Source organism: Bacillus rossius, chromosome 2, assembly GCF_032445375.1.
Source record: "Bacillus rossius redtenbacheri isolate Brsri chromosome 2, Brsri_v3, whole genome shotgun sequence".
NCBI lineage: Eukaryota > Metazoa > Arthropoda > Insecta > Phasmatodea > Bacillidae > Bacillus > Bacillus rossius.
This window is the reverse complement of record NC_086331.1, coordinates 24408953-24426497: the sequence shown is the minus strand read 5'-3', so window position 1 is coordinate 24426497 and position 17545 is coordinate 24408953. Positions and strand designations below refer to the sequence as shown.

Genomic DNA, 17545 nt, shown 5'->3' with positions numbered 1-17545 from the left:
TTCCTTTTTTTGCTGTGCTAATGTTTCTGCATTTCGTGATCGAGCATTACGAGCTGCGTGAATCAATACCTTTGTCACTTCAATATACTCTACACCACCAACTGCTAGTACCGCATCGTACACTTGTCTTTGAGCAACAAGTGATGCCTCACATTGATTTTCTACAATGCACTCTTTATTATAGAAAATCCTCTTTCTAAAGCTGAATTTCCATGTGAAATGAGAAATACTATTTTCAGAAAAGCCTTCAAATCACCATATTCGGCATCACTAGGAATAAGGCTCAACCACAATGTTTTCAATCTGTCACTTTTCTTGGAAAAACCTTTTATTTTTCCAACAAAATCTGAAGCACAGCAAATACTTTTGAATTGCTGATCAATACGATCTGCTCTCCCTGCACCAGACACCCACTTCTTCGTTACTAGTACCTCCAATGCCATACAGAGCCTTCTGTCGCAAACTGATGCATGCTGAGCCACCCCAGGATCCAAACATGATATCCCTTTTGTCAGTTTGTAACGAAGTGTTGATGAAACTAATAGTTTATTACAAAGTGTTTTCAGGCAAATTTTACACTCTTGTCGAAAAACCAATATATCCTTCTCTGTGACATTCTTCACTTTGCAGAGGGCATCTCTTGTTCCATATCCTAGGTCAACATTTTTGGCAGTCATTAACTTTTCCTCTGAAATGATTAATTTTGATTCAAATTCTGTTTGGAACTCTGGCTTTATAAACCTCTTACCTAAGGAGATCATATTCTTGTTGAGGTATTCATACAAAAAAAGGTGCAAGCGGGGTGTCTGCTTGAAATACACGAAGAAATGGTTCCACTTCTGCAGCTTCTGACTGAAAGAAAGCCAATTTTGCAGCTAACAGTTTGTCCTTTATCGCTGCAGACACAACTTGAAAACTTTGGCACCCTAGCACTTTCTTGGCAGCTTGAACTCCCGCCACATACTTTTCTATAAATGTAAGAATAGTAAGAGCTCTTTCAGCTACTTCAATATTTTGCAGCCACCTGACAGCACAAAACTTAAGAGGAAAATTGGTAGATCCACTGTAATGAATATAGTCTGCTCTACGAGCAGGAACATTCTTGAACAAATTGTACAATGATCTAAGAAAACCAACAATATTCCACTGAGTTGACTGCATTGCTGCCTTGAAAGCACAGTGAAGTCTGTGAAGACCACAAGTGCCAATACTGAGTGGTTCTGGACTATCAGGATTATGTGAGGTGAAATCATCAATAAGGTCCTTGTGAAACTTCAGGTTTACGTTCGGTCCATCCATTGATACTTGCAGTATTCTGACCGACCACAATTCTGTTTTCCACCACTTTAATGTGTTTTTTACCGAGCCGGTGGCTTTGTACTGCACGTTTACCCATGCTGCTAATGCAAATGTAGTATTGCAAAAACTACACACTGCTGAATATGGGTCAGTAACACACGGCTTTAACCAATCCTTACAGTCAGGGTCCTGTAACCACGTTAATTTGAATTTGGCTTTGTAAGCCATTTTATTTTCATGAAAACGAACACACAATTTACTGTAATTAATGTCAACAAATCACATATGAAAACAGTCCAAAAGTTATCACCACTGCCATCGCCATATTGATAACTGTTATATAACCTTGTATCTCTGGCTACTCTGCGAGCGTGGCCGAATCGATATCACGCGCCAGAAATCGATATATCGACGTAACGCGATGTAGGTTCTACAATACTTGAAAATGCGGTAAAACTGTGCAAGAAAGTTTTTTCCTTAGAAAAATCTGTTAAAGGTTTTTGTGTATTCCCCGAATACCAAAATTCGGGTTATTTTCAGAATTAGTTGTGATTGAAAAGTTCTATCTTTAGTCGGGTATGCAAAATTCCCTGGTATTTCCGTTTTCCCTGTTGTATTAAAATTCCCTGCATATTCCCTGTTGTCCCGGTTTGTAGCCACCCTGATAACACATGTCTCTGTATTACTCATGCTAATATGGATTTGATTCTTACGGCTCTATTCCAAGCCAAAATTATATCTGTATCAAATCATCAAAATCTACTTACTAGAATTTGTTGATTAAGAATATTTTTTTGTTTGTTGAAAGTACGATGTCACTTATTACTTAAAGCACATTTATTTGTTGTCAAAGACACCAAAGAAGCACTAGTTTCACATTAAAACAAAGAATATAATATAAAAATAATACTCTAATTGTAAGTTGAGTACAATGTTTAATAAAAGTAAATTTTAATAATTGTTTTATAATGTTCAATCTTTCCTATGATCAGGAAAGTATCTACCCTGGTCTTAATGTCCTTACCCTGCCTTATGCATTTACCCTGGCTTTATAAAAATAACTAAAAATGTATAAATTGACTTGCCCTTCTGTAAATGTATACTTAAAAGGGATTAAAGTCGTACTATACTTTTTAAATTAAAAAAAATCCAAATTTTATCCTTGGCCGCACCCCCTATGTATTTTAGACAGCCTATCGTAGAATGACCCATATAGTTCAATGATAATTTAAATTTTTATGTTTTTATTTTTTGTAAATACTATTTTTAAAATACTTATTTTTTCCTTTTTTCATCACCTGCCACATGTTTTATTTATTATTCACTGTATATACAGGATACTGTTTTGCATACATCATTTTAATTCATGTGGGTCTGGCACTCTTTAGTTTCAAAAATATCTGGCTCTTAAAAAACGTCAAGTTGGTCATCACTAATTTATTTACCGATACAGAACACACAAATTTTTTAGCATACTATTTCTGAATTAATAATTGCATGTGTATAAAGTAAAATATGCAAGATAACAAATGACAGCTGTACACAGTTGTCTAATAAATATGCATGCTTACATGTCAAAAGCCCAAACTTGCATCATAGGCAGTTACTGCAATTATGCATTGAGTGACAACACAAGCTGATCCAAGTGTACTGTGCATTAGTTTAGTCTTTTATCAAATACAAATTCTGTATTCTTTGAGAGAATCTCTTAACAACGCTTAGTTGAAAATAAAACTTTTTTCTCTCTTCATAATGTCTGCAGAAAAACAAGACATGATTAAACATTTATTAAAACAGTATCTAAAATTATTTACACTAAACAGAAATACTAGCATTGAACAATAGCATTAATCTTACTCAAACTCTTTTAAAATGATTTTTAATTTTTAATCCTACAAGAAAGGCAGCACATAAAATAAACATGAGACTCCTTTAGGTTTGGATTGAGCAAAATTTATTTTCCGTAATTATACACAAGCATTAGGCACAACCCAAATATATACATTGAACTTATATGTGTTTCAATACAAATGTTAAAAACATAAAATTAAAATAAAATATATGGTTATGCTTTTTATGATTTAAAGCACAGAATACAAATTCCACCTGATGGATAAAATTATTTCAAAATACTTTTCTTAAGAGCTGAAAATTTTTTTTAAGTAGGAAATACAAAGCCCATAAATACTCAAGAAATTTCCAAGAGAGAAATGTATGAAATTATTTAACTTGTTACAACCAATATGCATTACAACCAGAAAAACCTTTTATTCAGAAGGAGGTATTATTGGTGGTTAAGAATACATGAACATCATTTCCCGTGGGAAATATATTCTCTTCATAAAAATATTGGCAGTAGGCTGGTACCAATAATCAGGCGTACCATCTGTAAAAAAAAAATTGTTCAAACACAAAGAATTGAACTTTATAATTAAAAAAATCAATAACATTAAACACAAAAATAGTTTTTTTTATAAAAGTAAAATCAGACACTGGATTTAGTAAAATCATACATTGGCTATGATCAAATCATAGTAAGTTGACTGCACTTTAGAGGAAACTTTACATGAACAACTTCCTTTGTGTGATGACATCTCAAGGTCTTATTTACTTCTGGATGCAATGAGATTACTGCCTAGTTCTGTGTTGAAATGCTGATATTGCTAGGATAAATATAGATTCATTAGTCTACAGCAGTGGTTCCCAAACTTATTGGTTCCACAACCCCCTTTTGGATACTAATTTTTGCTGCGACCCCCTTAAACATTTTTGGTACAGTGATAAAATTAAAACATATAAATATTGTGCTACATTTTTTTATAAATTAAAAAAAAATAATAAAATGTGTATAACAAATATTTTTTTAGTCACCGAGCCATCGGAGCTGAAATATGTGAAGAAGTAGTTCAAACTGTCCCCAAAAGATGGCACACAAAGCCGTGATGGAAAACGGAGATAAACAAAGCACTGGAGAGTGCAGTGGCTCGAGCGAACTGTCGTTTGGTGCGTTAATAGTGTTTTGTTCGGTCACATATTGTTTGCGTTTATTCTGTCATGGATAAATTTGTTAAACGTGCGGGGCCTTCAGTTTCTCACGATAAGAACGAAACAAAAAAGGCTAAGATGAGAAAGTACAATGACTGTTATATTAAGTACGGATTTACAGTGCTCGGGAATCGGCCACAATGTGTTGTGTGCAGTGAGTTGTTATCCGCCGAGAGTATGAAACCATCCAAGATGATTCGTCACTTGGAAACTAAACATTCAAGTTTGAAAGACAAGCCAGTGGACTTTTTTGAGCGAAAATTAACTGTTCTAGTTGGTCAGAAAAACTCGGTGTCTCAGTTGAGTAGCAATAATGTGAGTAAAAATGCTTTGCTAGCATCGTATCAAGTAGCTTTACGAATAGCGAAGAAAGGCAAGCCACACACGATTGCTGAAGATCTCATTCTACCGGCCGCTCAAGACATGCTTTCAACAATGGTTGGTTCGGAGGCAGCTAGCAAACTGTCCAATGTTCCATTGTCAAATAATTCAGTGGGGAGGCGTATTACTGAAATGGCTGAAGACTGCAAGAACCAGTTGAAAGAAAAATTGCAGTAAAGTGAATTTCTTTCTATTCAAGTAGACGAGTCTACGGATGTATCTAATTTGACAGAGTTTATGTGTTTTGTTCGCTACGAAAATGATGACGGTGTGGAGGAGGACATATTATTTTGCAAACCTTTGCCTGACCACGCAACAGGTGAGGAAATGTACAAACTGTTTATTTCTGCCACCGCTTCCCTTAACATTGACTGGAAAAAGTGTGTTTCGATCTGTAGTGATGGTGCCAAAGCACTGACAGGTAAAAAAGTGGTTTCGTGAAACTTCTAATGGCTATTATGCCTAAGGCTGTCTGGGTACATTGCTTTCTACATCGTCAGGCATTAGCTTCAAAGAACATGCCCATCGAACTGAAAGAAGTTTTGAACAATGTCGTTAAATCGGTAAATTTTATAAAAAGCAGGCCATTACAGTGTCGATTGTTCTCACAGTTGTGCGAAGAAATGGGGGCGGAATACAAATGCCTCTTACTGCGCACAGAAGTTAGGTGGTTGTCACGTGGGAAGGTGTTCTCTCGAGTGTTCGCTCTGCGCACTGAGCTTAAAGCATTTTTTCAAGTTATAAACAAAGACTTTGTTGGTTTGTTTGACAAGAAGGAGTGGCTATTAAAGCTTGCGTACTTGGCGGACATATTTCAACATCTTAACAATCTGAATATTACCTTGCAAGGTAGAGACAAAACTATCATTTTTGCCCAAGACAGAGTGAATGCGTTTGTAAAAAAATTGGCAGTGTGGGCATCCAGGGTTGAGAAAAAAAATTTAGAAAACTTCGAATTGGCACACGAATTTCTTACGTCCCTTGATGAACGCGATGAAGATTTTCCTGACGTCAGCGAGCTGTCCAAACTGATTGTTACACATTTGACGGGTCTACGAGAGCAGATCATCGACTACATTCCCGAAGATGAACATACCGATTTGAGGTGGGTGCTGAACCCTTTTAACGAGCATTCTGTTAACCAAGCGGACCTAAGCCCACATATCCACGACAAACTTATTGAGTTGTCTTGTGACAAGACTTTGCAGCTGTCTTTCAGCACCAAAGACGTGGACAAGTTCTGGCTGGATAGAAGAACCGAATATCCGAGTTTGACTACGGCAGCCCTCAGAATTATTATGCCCTTTGCAACGTCTTACCTCTGCGAGCTGGGGTTTTCAACACTGATTAATATAAAAACCAAGGCGAGAAATCGGCTGGATGTGGAAGATGATCTTTTTTTGTGTATCTCAAAAATTAAGCCAAACCTAGAAAAACTTGTTAACGAGAAGCAGGCACATGTGTCGCACTGAAGCCACATCAGTTCCTTTTTTTTACATATTTGCTATTTTTTTATTTAAAAACTTTATAACTGTAGCCGATTTAACATACATCGCAGGCCCAGAAGCCAAGAATTATGTAGCTGATTTATTTTGTATTAATCTATAATTAATAAATAGATATATTGAAAGTTTGAGAAGATATTTCATTTTTAATTCACCACAATCGTCTTTAGTGTTTAGTAATTAGTTTAATGGTAAATTAGTATTTATTTACTTTTAAAGTAAATTAATTTGTTTTAGGCAGAACTTCATTTTTTCTTTCGTTACTCTATTCGAGAGTATTTTTCGACTTTTTAAAATTATTTTGGAAACCTTTCGCGACCCCTCTCGAAACGATCCGCGACCCCCCCAGGGGTCGCGACCCCCAGTTTGGGAACCACTGGTCTACAGAAAAAAAAAAGCAGACTCTTGTTTGTTGTATGGCAACATCTCCTAAAGGTTTTGATGAAGAGAAAACAATTAAATAACAGAAAAGTACACACATACACACAAATACTGATTTTATTTTTTTTCTGAATATCGATAATGCATAGTCGATCATCATCTTTCTCAGGACAAGTGAACTATTTATTAGTGTGTGCAATTTTTCTTGCACAGGAGGTTAAGACTTTCACAGAACTGTAAAATATGTAGTATTCAATTCACTTTTTTGGTTAAGAAGGTGACACGGTTAAAAAATTTAGCCATTAATTGACTTATTAATATATATTTTTAAAAAGTGTCCAAAAACCCAAACAAATCACATGTGGCTTACTACAATGTCATAAATACACTCAGCAGCAAAAATACCAGGACATATTAATTTTTCCCCATAATTCTAGTACATATATAATATTTTTTTTTAGTTTGTGGTAAGAATTAGTTTCATTATAGGTTATTTAAACAAAGTCTACCAAAAACAAATGGCAGTGACTCGCGAAGAGTAGATTGAGCGAATCACTCCCGTGATCGTCTCCACACTGTCCCGACTGTCTGAATGGTACAGACCGAAGTTGGGCCTCCACTGTGGAACGCTTCGCCCTAAGTCCATGCATGTATTAAGTGTGTTTTTTTTTTTTTTTTTTTTGCAATATAAGATGAGTTTGAGTCTCATATCACTTTCTTCACCACCAACATTTTGTATGCAAGTAAATAGTGTGTTTGTTGCATAAAATTGGCATGGAAAACTTAGCATAAATAAATAGAGTGCACCTGTTCCATGTCCTGGCAGTAAACCACAAAACCATTGAGCTGGTGGTTGTAGATTATCCAGCAACATGATTTATTCATGGTTGCTACAGAAATAGAATCTTAGAATTCCCTGACTTTTCCCTGTTTTCCAGAAATTTAAGAGAAAAATTCCCTGACTTTCTTATGAAATACATACCATAAATATTAACGTGCATATGATTAAATGTAATATAAAAATTTTAACATGAGGTAAAATAAGGTTTTTTTATTGTGTTATTTTGACGGCAGAATTGTGAATGTGTTTTTTTCCTTCGACATGGCTGGTGAGAGCTCTTCGGCCCATATTGCTGAGTTGAATACTTTTGTAGCACAAAGTGCAGTACGCAGAATTTATGTTTTTAGTGGAGGGTTTGATATGCTGAAACTGACTCCTTGAGCCAATTCGCCTTAAAAGAAGTTTTATTCGACATCTCTAAGCTGAAAAAAAAAAAAAAAAAAAGTACATCTTAATATTTTCAGGTTAGGTTAAAAATTATTGTTTATGAATTCTTAAAAATATATTACTACACAAATACAAAAACTATTACAAATTCACACCTAGAAATATAACGGGCCTACTTAGAGAATTACAATAGCAGCATTACAACATGCAATACTCTTACATTCTTACAATGTTAACTAACGATTCTGGGGAAAAACATGTTCAGTTATGCATATTTTTTTACACACAATGTAAGTGTCACGCAACAGAACTCACGGATTATAACGGTTGAAAAAAAAGTAATTTAAAAAAATAGTTAGAAAAAATGCAAAAACATAACCGCGCACAAAATCCACGTGTTTTCGTATCAGCTTGGTAGTTTTCAAAATGAGAATTGGTATTGCTTCTTTATCAAAATGCACTTTATTTTCTTATAATCGCATCAAAAAGGAACTTCACCTGAAACAACGCCTTTAAATTCACGTAATAAGCTTTGTACTCATCTTATTCCACGTGAAAATAGCCTTCAAAAGATAAACGACGCCATGCCCGTTCTGTAAAAAAAAAAAAAAAAAAAAAAAAAAAAAAAAAAAAAAAAGTTGCAAATGCCGTGTGCCTTAAGCAGCAGCCTTTTAGCGGAGTCGTTTGGTAGCGGTACGAGCGCATCAAAACAAAGCTTTGTTTGAATTATAAGCAACTTTAAAATTTCCATAATTCGTAGAATTTTCCCTGACATTTCCCGGAATTCCCTGACCATTTTAATTTCCCTGACATTTCCCGGTTTTCCCGGTTTTCTAGTCCTGTAGCAACCATGTTTATTAGATGTCTGATTCTGCCTGGCTGAGTTGGAATTGAAGCTCTCATCCCTAAAGAGGTTTCCTGAGTTCCAAAGACATAGACTTGACATATTTACTGCAATAAATTTGAAAATGTGTATCTTTTGTAAATCATGGAGCTGTTTATGAAAGCTACTCTAACCACAGTGAACAGTGTGTGACATTAATGAAGTCAACAATTGGTGCAAACAAAATTTGGATACACTTAATAAAGATAAAACCTAAGATAATATCCTTTACTAGGAAATATCATCCAGTTAAAATGACTATAGTTCAATAAACACCCTAATCTCCAAAACCTTATTTATAAAAGATATGGCTTTTTTTAAATTTCAAATTATATTTTCATAAGCATGTTGATTATTTATACTCAATCTCTCAATGAACCTTAGCCCTTATTAGATACATCAATTTTTATGCAACTAATTCATATTCTATTCTTTCTTTATATTTGGCATAGATAAAATCTGAATTAGAATACTGTTCAATTATCTGGAATGACATAAAGATGGTTGATAGTAATAAAACAGAAAGTATACAAAATAAAATAATCCAACTAATTATTCTAAAGAAATTCCCTCAACTAACGTTTAACTTCTCTTTAAAACCACAGAGCTTACCTTGATTCACTCTTTCTTCACAATTGCTAGAGTTAAAAAATTAAATGTAATCATCTGCTTCATAATACTGGTCTGAGAGTTCCTCAATTTAATAGTCAATCCCATTTAGGTTCTCTTTCTACTAGAAAAAATTATTCTAGATGCTCTATTTGTTAATAGCTGTTATAATTACAATCTTATTTGTCATATATTTGAAGTCACTCAAATTAAAATTCCTTCATTTAATAGTCGCAACCCATCTTTCTTATATAACTTAAAAAATACTAATTACATTATATACATACTATTATGCATTTAAAACAATATGAAAACTTCTTTCAACCAACTAGTGATAAGAAACATCTTAAAAAAGTTTTATCATTTGCCCATCCATAATGTTAACTATATTTATATTTTTATTTATTTTTTCAATCATTTAATGTAATCTCTTCATAACTTTTTCTATTGTTATTGTTTTTTTTTCTGTATCTAAGTTGTCACCTTGTAGTCTTGTATTGTCTTAGTAGGTGGAGCCTGTCGAAAACGGTGGTACCTGCATGTTGGTGGTGCCAACATTGTGTGTAGCGGCTACATGTTGTAGTGTCCTACTTGGATGAGGTGAGCGGTACCAAACCCTGATTGCAGTGCACAGTTCTTGTTTGTTGTCCTGTCTATCCTGTAAATCCATTTTGTATTTGTGCCCGCCCCAAAAGTATTTATACTTTTGGTAGACAAGTAAAAAATTTATAAATAAATAAACATTGTGTACATTACACAACAACAATGACATTTACAGACAATCTCAAACTACAATAAACTAAATATAAACTCTATTAGTTAAGAAATCCAAGTATTTTTTAAATTAAACATTTGATCTAGCAGATTATAACTTCCAGGTTATGTTTTCATAATTAAGTATGTATTTATTAGAATTTTTAGTTGTCCTTTGTTTGTCCATTATATTATTTTCATCCCTATATTTTAATTCATGATTTTCAAAGTAAATTTTTCTTGTTATTTTTAATGTTTTATTATTTGTTTTATTGTACTGTGATTTATTATATCCTTAGTTTTGGTTTTTTTTTTGTGTTTGTATCTGTTTGTATTTTTCTGGTTACTGCAAGTATGTGGCACGCTCATCCTACATGTGTTAGTCAATTGCGGATGTGCATACCACTGAGGATTTCCCTTAGATTAAGCTTACCTGCTCATGAAGACTGAAGACAAAGTGGGAAGTGCAGCGACCACATTGTTATCCTTGTCTGTATGTGTCATATCCAATGTAACAGCCCTTTAGCAGCTTCGTCCGGAAGCTAACTTTTATCATCAAACCGTTTTCATCTTTCGGAACTTTTAACTAGAATTTTTTTTTTACCATAGTTCACAGGTACCATAGCAATGTCCGAGTGATAGCGCCATTGTTCCGAGGACATAGTCCTTCAGCTTCGTACTGTGAGTTAGTGTATAACCAAGGGACTTAACTACTAACTATCCTTAAACATTCATCCTTCAGTACCTGTGAACAATCTACATGTTTAATTTCGGAATCAGATAAGAGGTTATGTGCTAAGATGTGTATACTTTACGAGTACTGTTTTTTGTGGTCGCAAGATGACTGCCAAAATGACTGTGAATTTTCTTCAAGTATTAATAAAAATACATTAATATCAGTTTGGTGTCGGAGAGAAATTATTTCAGTAAACAAATTGTCAATGGTAACATTTATTTGGAACTAACATGATTTTTCAGCACCCAAATATTTATGCAAGTGTTTATGAATGTCCACTTCAGACCAATTTTCAGCTACGCTGGGAGTTTTGAGGTGTGACAATGATTTCTAAACTATAGCCAGGCAAAAAATTACCAAGTTATGGAGTAATATGCTTATAAATATGCTTCCTTTATAAATATAATTGAAATTAGATTTTAAAATGTTCTTGAACTGAATGCTGCCCATAAAATATAAGAATCACACAACTTCAGAGTTCCATTTTTAGAACCTTTGACAGTATTTAATAAATAGACTGGACTCTTCTATTTCCTTAGTTCTCTACTAGTAAACTTAGATGAATTAAAACTATGTAATGTAATTACGTACATTTCTTCAGTTCAATATCACCACTTCATCCGTAGTGTCTCCATCAACTTCGTGTGCAGAGTCTTGTGCACCCTCTCTCCTAACACCGTCCTCTGTCTCTACTGAGGCCTACAAAAATAAATGTAAAAAACACTTCAAACCATTTTCAATTCCATGACATTGACATCCTAAGCCAGTATTTATACATTTGAATTTTAGTCTTTAAAAACTATTTAATTAAGAATATACCAAAACAACATGAACTTGAATCAGGGTGTCTATCAGATCTAGTAAATTAAATTCCCTGATTTTTCCAGGTTTTCCAGGTCTAAAACTGAATTTTTCCAGGTTTTCTTTAACACAATTACGACATTCCAAGAAACTGAAAAAAAACTGCATAATATTACATTGACGGGTTTCAAAGTATTTCAACTTACTTAAATTAGTAAAAAAATTAAATTCTTCCAAACGTGGCCAAAGTGACTCAATTGATGGCAAATAAAACATGCTGCTACAAATATTTCACACACTTCCTTTTGCAAAAAACATTAGTAAAAGGAAGCTCCCATCAATTTCGCAGTGACTCAACTTTTGCGTCTATTGCACTTACTTCAGAACGAGCCAAATCCAACATTCAAGCCTTCTTCAACTGCAATGCCTTGATCTCCTCTTCAACTCCTTTTTTCTGCCTTCTTGTCTGTAGCTTCCTTTTCTTTTTGTTTTGTTTGCAGGGCTTCCTTACGCCTACAACTAGCATTTCTTACATACTGTAACATAGACTTGGTGATATCAACATTCTCTACACCTCCAGAACGTTGAACAAAGTCATACATCTGTCTTTGTGCGATCAGTATTTCTTCCTGCAAGTTTTCTGTCAGCAGATTAGAATTCACTGAAAATCCTCTTTCCAATGATGCATTTCCATGGGAAAGTACCAACACCATCCTCACAAACTTTAGAAGGCCTGTTTTGGAAGCTACTGTATGTTCCTTAAGAATGACACAAGTGATCAAGGCACCCGTCTTCTCGAGAAAAAGACTAGAACAGTGCTGCAGAATCTTGCGAGGAACATACCAACTGATATGATCACTCAATGTTATCAGCTTCTTGTCCTGATAGCCACCTGTTTTGAAGACAACATTCTAAACTGTACTTCACACGCTGTTTCCTCACACCTGAATTTAAAGCCACAGACGGACATAAGTAGGAAATTCCCTTGGTAAGATTGTACTTCAGGGAACTTTTGTCCTGAAGTTTTTTTACCATAACCTTTAGACAAGTCCTATAATTTTTCTGTAACAGGACAGACTTTTCTGGTACTTTCTCTTTCTTGATGGCATGGCGTACTGCATAACCCAACTTGATATTGTTAGCAGTCAATAGATTTTCCTGGTTATCTAAATCCAATCGAGATAATTGCGTTCCTCCCTAAAGCTCTTCAGTACTTCTGGTTTCAAAAACTTTCCTGCCAAAGCTAATAAAATGTCTACCAGTGAATCATAGAGAAAAGGTGCCATGGGTGCTTCACTTTGGAACATTGTGAGAAACAATTCCAGCTCTGATGCCAAAAAGTGGAAGAATGTCAATTTTACTTTTAGAAGATTATCTTCAAGAGAACTTTTCACTACACTGAAAGAGAGAGATGAAATAGAAACTTCTTTAGGTGGGGTAACGTTTTCATGGCACGCTCAGCAACTGCAGTATTCCATCTGATTGCACAACATTTCTTGGGAAAAAGCTCTGATCCAGTTATTCTAATGTAATCTGCCCTCCTTGCAGGTACGTGCTTAAACAAATAGTAACTGTGCCTCAAAAAACTAACAACGTCTCATTGTGTAGCAGAAATTCCAGTTTTGAAAGCATCATGGACCGTATGAAGCCCACAGCTACCAATTTCTAGCAACAATGGCGAATCTTCACCAAAAATGTCTGTGATATCTATTTTCAAAGCTAACAAAAATGTCCAGTTTACGTTGAGGGCATCCATAGATACTTAAAATTAAATGCACCTGTCGGTATAATCTGAACGTGGGAAGCACATGCTGCAGCACGTACGTCAGCAGGATAACAGACCATTTTGAACCAGTTTGTATCACGTGATTTAACGCCACTTCCGAATCCGATGGTAAATAAAAGAAAATGGACGTGGGAACAGTTCGTTATTTGCCGTTCAAAAATAAAAATGAGAGGGGATACACATGTTGCTATGTCAATGCAAGCTGATCAATAAACAAAAAAAACATATTGCCAACTACAACCTACCAAACAAAAATTCCCTGGTTTTTAAAAAGATTCCCTGATTTTTAAAAAATTCCCTGATTTTTCCCTGATTATTCCCTGATTACAAAATTCCCTGATATTTCCAGGTTTTCCAGGTTTTCCAGGGTCAGTAGACACCCTGTTGAATTCACTGTTGGTCATTAATGCCAGTTACACAATAACTAACTACTTAATTTCATGTTATTGGCCTTGGAATGTATATTCTTTATTTTTTTCTGAAAACATATTTAACAAAACAGGCACATACAGCCTTTTTATTTGCAGTCTTCAATTCAAAATGTATAGTTATAAAATTATAATCAAAAGTTAACTATTAAAATATACATTTTGAATTTTACACACACTTCCAAGACATTATGCACAAAAATATAATATGAACAGTTGAGTAGTAAAGTGCACAAATTATGAATCCAAAATATTTAAAACGGGCCAATCATAGGCAAGCACGTGAAATAATCAAAAGAATGTGGTCACCACTCTTGCCAATATTGATTTACTACCCTTCCTTCCCTGCCCCATCCAACAAACTGCTGGCTACCACTGAACACAAACTTCGTAAGAAAAAACATAAGGAAGACCTCTTGCCGTCTTGCGGCAATGTTGCGGTGTGTCGCCAGTGTGTGTGTGTGTATCTCTCCTTTCTTCCCCTCCCCTCCTCATCCACTCCTTACCACACTGCCTTTCCCCACTCTTCCCTCCTCCACCTATTCCTAGTTTCTTTCTCCATCAAGTTGCCTACTGCTGCGATCATCTCTGTCTCGAGGTGGACTAGTCTCGGGACTTGCTTCCAAGGACAGATGGGGAGGAGTTGGAATTTGTTTGCATTGTAAGGTGTTGTCGGTTGTTGCTCCCATCTGATTTTCCGCCTGTTAGGGCAAGAGCATGGAGAACAAATGGTGGTTCAGCATTTTGGTACTTTACATTATTCTAAATTCTTGTTCGGCTGACCTATCAAAATTATATTTTGGCTCATGGCTTGTTATTCCATGTAATTCTTTCTTTTTCTGTCGGGTTATGATGTGCTTCATTGTTTTATGCCCATTGGGCTTCCTAACAGATATATTTGATTTCTGCCTTCTTGGGAGGCGGAGTTTGCCTTGCCTTTTGACAGTTTATACGAGTAAATGTTTTAGCTGACATCTTTTTTCAGTTTTCCCATTCAGTGCACACTAGATTGTAACATATTTTCATTTAATATATGTTCTTGTGAATCAACCTGTTTAATGATAGAAGTACTTTTTTTTTGTAAAATTGATTTAGAGTCATGTCTGTAAGCCTATTTGAATCTTTTGCAGGTTTAATCACACATTATGAATGTTGCCCATATTTTTATGACAGTTTGTTGACCAACAGTCTGTTTAGTGCTTACTTGGTTTGATTTTTCTTAAGTTATTTTCATAATTGATATTAGTGATGGTTATTTATCTACAAGCAATTATTCTTTCAGGTATTTTTAAAACATTTCAAAAATTCAATTTACAATGTATGTAGCAACACAACTCTAATGGATATTTTGTTGGTTGATGCTGTTCTCATTTTACTTAATCATAGTAATTTTTATTATCTGTATGATAATCTTTCTAGTATATAATGAAACCATTGTTCATTTACTGTGTTTTGAAATACATGAAACAGAAACAGGGACAATTGTATTTCTTTGTAAAATATTCCCAGATCTCATCCTGAAGGCATATCCTGGAGGACTTGGTTCAATTTAACAATTCTGTCGTAAACCGTACCAAGAATGGTGTTAGTATAGGCTGTCGTGCCAAGTAACACACAGACTGTGCAGCATTTGTCACATATGCTTGGAAATGAAATGGTGCGCTGTTTGGAGTTTTGTCACATCATGGGATAACACATGTGTGAAGTGAATCAGTTGTACATAATAAATGTAGTTTGTACTCAAAGTGTATACTATGCTGCATTTATCAGCTTTTTTTTTTTTTTTTGACAATTCAGATGCACAAAATCTGGCAGCTCCATTACCCTCAATCACCACAGAAAAATAATAATGGCACAGCAGGCAGCACTGCTGTCATCTGCGTTTTCCACAAGTAACTTCATAGCTAATATATGATACATAAATTTGCTATTCAAGGGACTTTAGTGCTAATGCTAGTACAGTACATTAACAGGTTGTGTGTAAGTTAAATGTTTCTTACCCTACTGGCAGTAAAGAAATATAACTTCAATAAAAATAACCCTTCTTATGTCAATGATTGTTAGTTTTTCTGATAATATGCAAATATTACTAGCATGTTTTTTTAATAATATGCAAATACTACAAGTGTTTCTTTATTATCATAAAAACAAACCACTAAATATTGTCATTTCATTGTGACAGCAAGAGACGTCTTACCACTGATTATTTACGTAACGGATTTTGTTTAATCTTCAACAGAGTCGCATTCAGTATACAGCCGGCCAACTGGTTGACGTCTCGGCATGTGACCAGACAACAGGAGGTGCTTTGTGAAAGGAGTGCTGAGACGAGGATTAACAAGGGTAAGGGGAGGGGGTTTACAAGGCCTCAGCAATGCTGTTACACAGATCCCCTCGCTCTTCCGCATGCTTGCTTGTGATTGGCAAACTTAAAACTACATATAATTAAAAATTTTTGCATTTCAAACTCTACATTTCCTAGCATTTTTCAATTAGTTTGGTGTTGTGTACAACCAGTCAAAAAGAAGAAATTAACGCCAAACATTCAGTGCATTTTTTATAAGTAATACAGAACTAACAATACCTCTCGACTGGAAGAAATTCCATTAATACTAACTTCTTCACGTTTTTCTTCAGTCACGTTATTTGTATTAAGAATAATTTCAGATTTTGAAACACTTGAAGTGAGTTTCAAAAATTTTTCTAGTTCATCTACTTCGTTTGCCAAATCAAAATCTTCGTAGTCCTGGAAAAAAAAATTACATTCAAAACTGAAAATGTATAGTAAAAACGTTTCCCATTACTTTTGTAAATAATCTGGGAGATGCATGAATTTAACTATACAGATTGAGCCTGAGTTCGACTAACAAAGTTTGCCGGCAGGTTCATCACGACAAAATAAGTTAAAAACACACACACGTATATATGACTCATGAATTTAAGTGCTTTCCAAGGCTGGTATTCATCTTTGAAGATAGAGCTGACAACATTTTTATTGTAAACAACAGAGAGGGTATTTAAGATTAAACACTCAGCATCTATATTATGTTTGATTGAACAAATTTCTACAACCACAGTAAATTTTTTCATTGAAATAATTAGGGGTAGTAACACATTACAAAAGTATGTGAAAAATAAAGACATTACCCTAATTATTTAAATGAAACAACTTTCTGACAAAGTCAAAATTTGTGGTGGTTGTAATTAAACATAATCCAGATGATCTGTGAATCTTAAATACTTTCTCTATTATTTACAATAAAAATGTTATTCTATTCCAACTTCGAAGACATATACCAGCCTTGGGAAGCACTTGATACCATATGTCGTATACGTTTTTTCAACTTATTTTGTCGAAACGAACCTGCAGACGAAGTATGCTGGTCAAATTCAGACTCAGCCTGCATATTAGTTGGGCACTTTTGAAACTTTACAGCTAAAACAATTTACCACAGTATTCTAATACTTTGGAACCAACAAATAAAACACTAGGAAAAAACTTACATTCAAAGCATACTACTTAAAAGGAAATTCCAATAGATGACTTTTTTTATATTCACCAGAGCAGTGTTTTTTATAACTTCTAACACCCTAGGAGAAAGTGGGGTGTGGTATTCTGAACCTTAAACAAGACAAAACATCCTATAACCACTGTGATGCACAATATGACACCAGTGGGCCCATTCTTAAGACTTTCTTCCAATGCACAT

The 17545-nt window shown here is 34.7% G+C and overlaps 1 protein-coding gene across 1 annotated transcript in view; it reads right to left on the bottom strand.

Annotated features, from left to right (window-relative positions):
* Positions 1–10383: 10383 nt before the first annotated feature.
* LOC134529176 (SH3 domain-binding glutamic acid-rich protein homolog) overlaps positions 10384–17545 on the bottom strand; it is a 49708-nt gene continuing 42546 nt past the window's right edge. Inside the window, exons 3-4 of the mRNA XM_063363011.1 lie at positions 16420–16581; positions 10384–11519 (exon numbers count right to left, since the gene is read on the bottom strand). Coding sequence (XP_063219081.1) covers positions 11418–11519; positions 16420–16581 — 264 coding nt within the window. The 3' untranslated portion in view covers positions 10384–11417. The remainder of the gene's footprint in view (positions 11520–16419; positions 16582–17545) is intronic.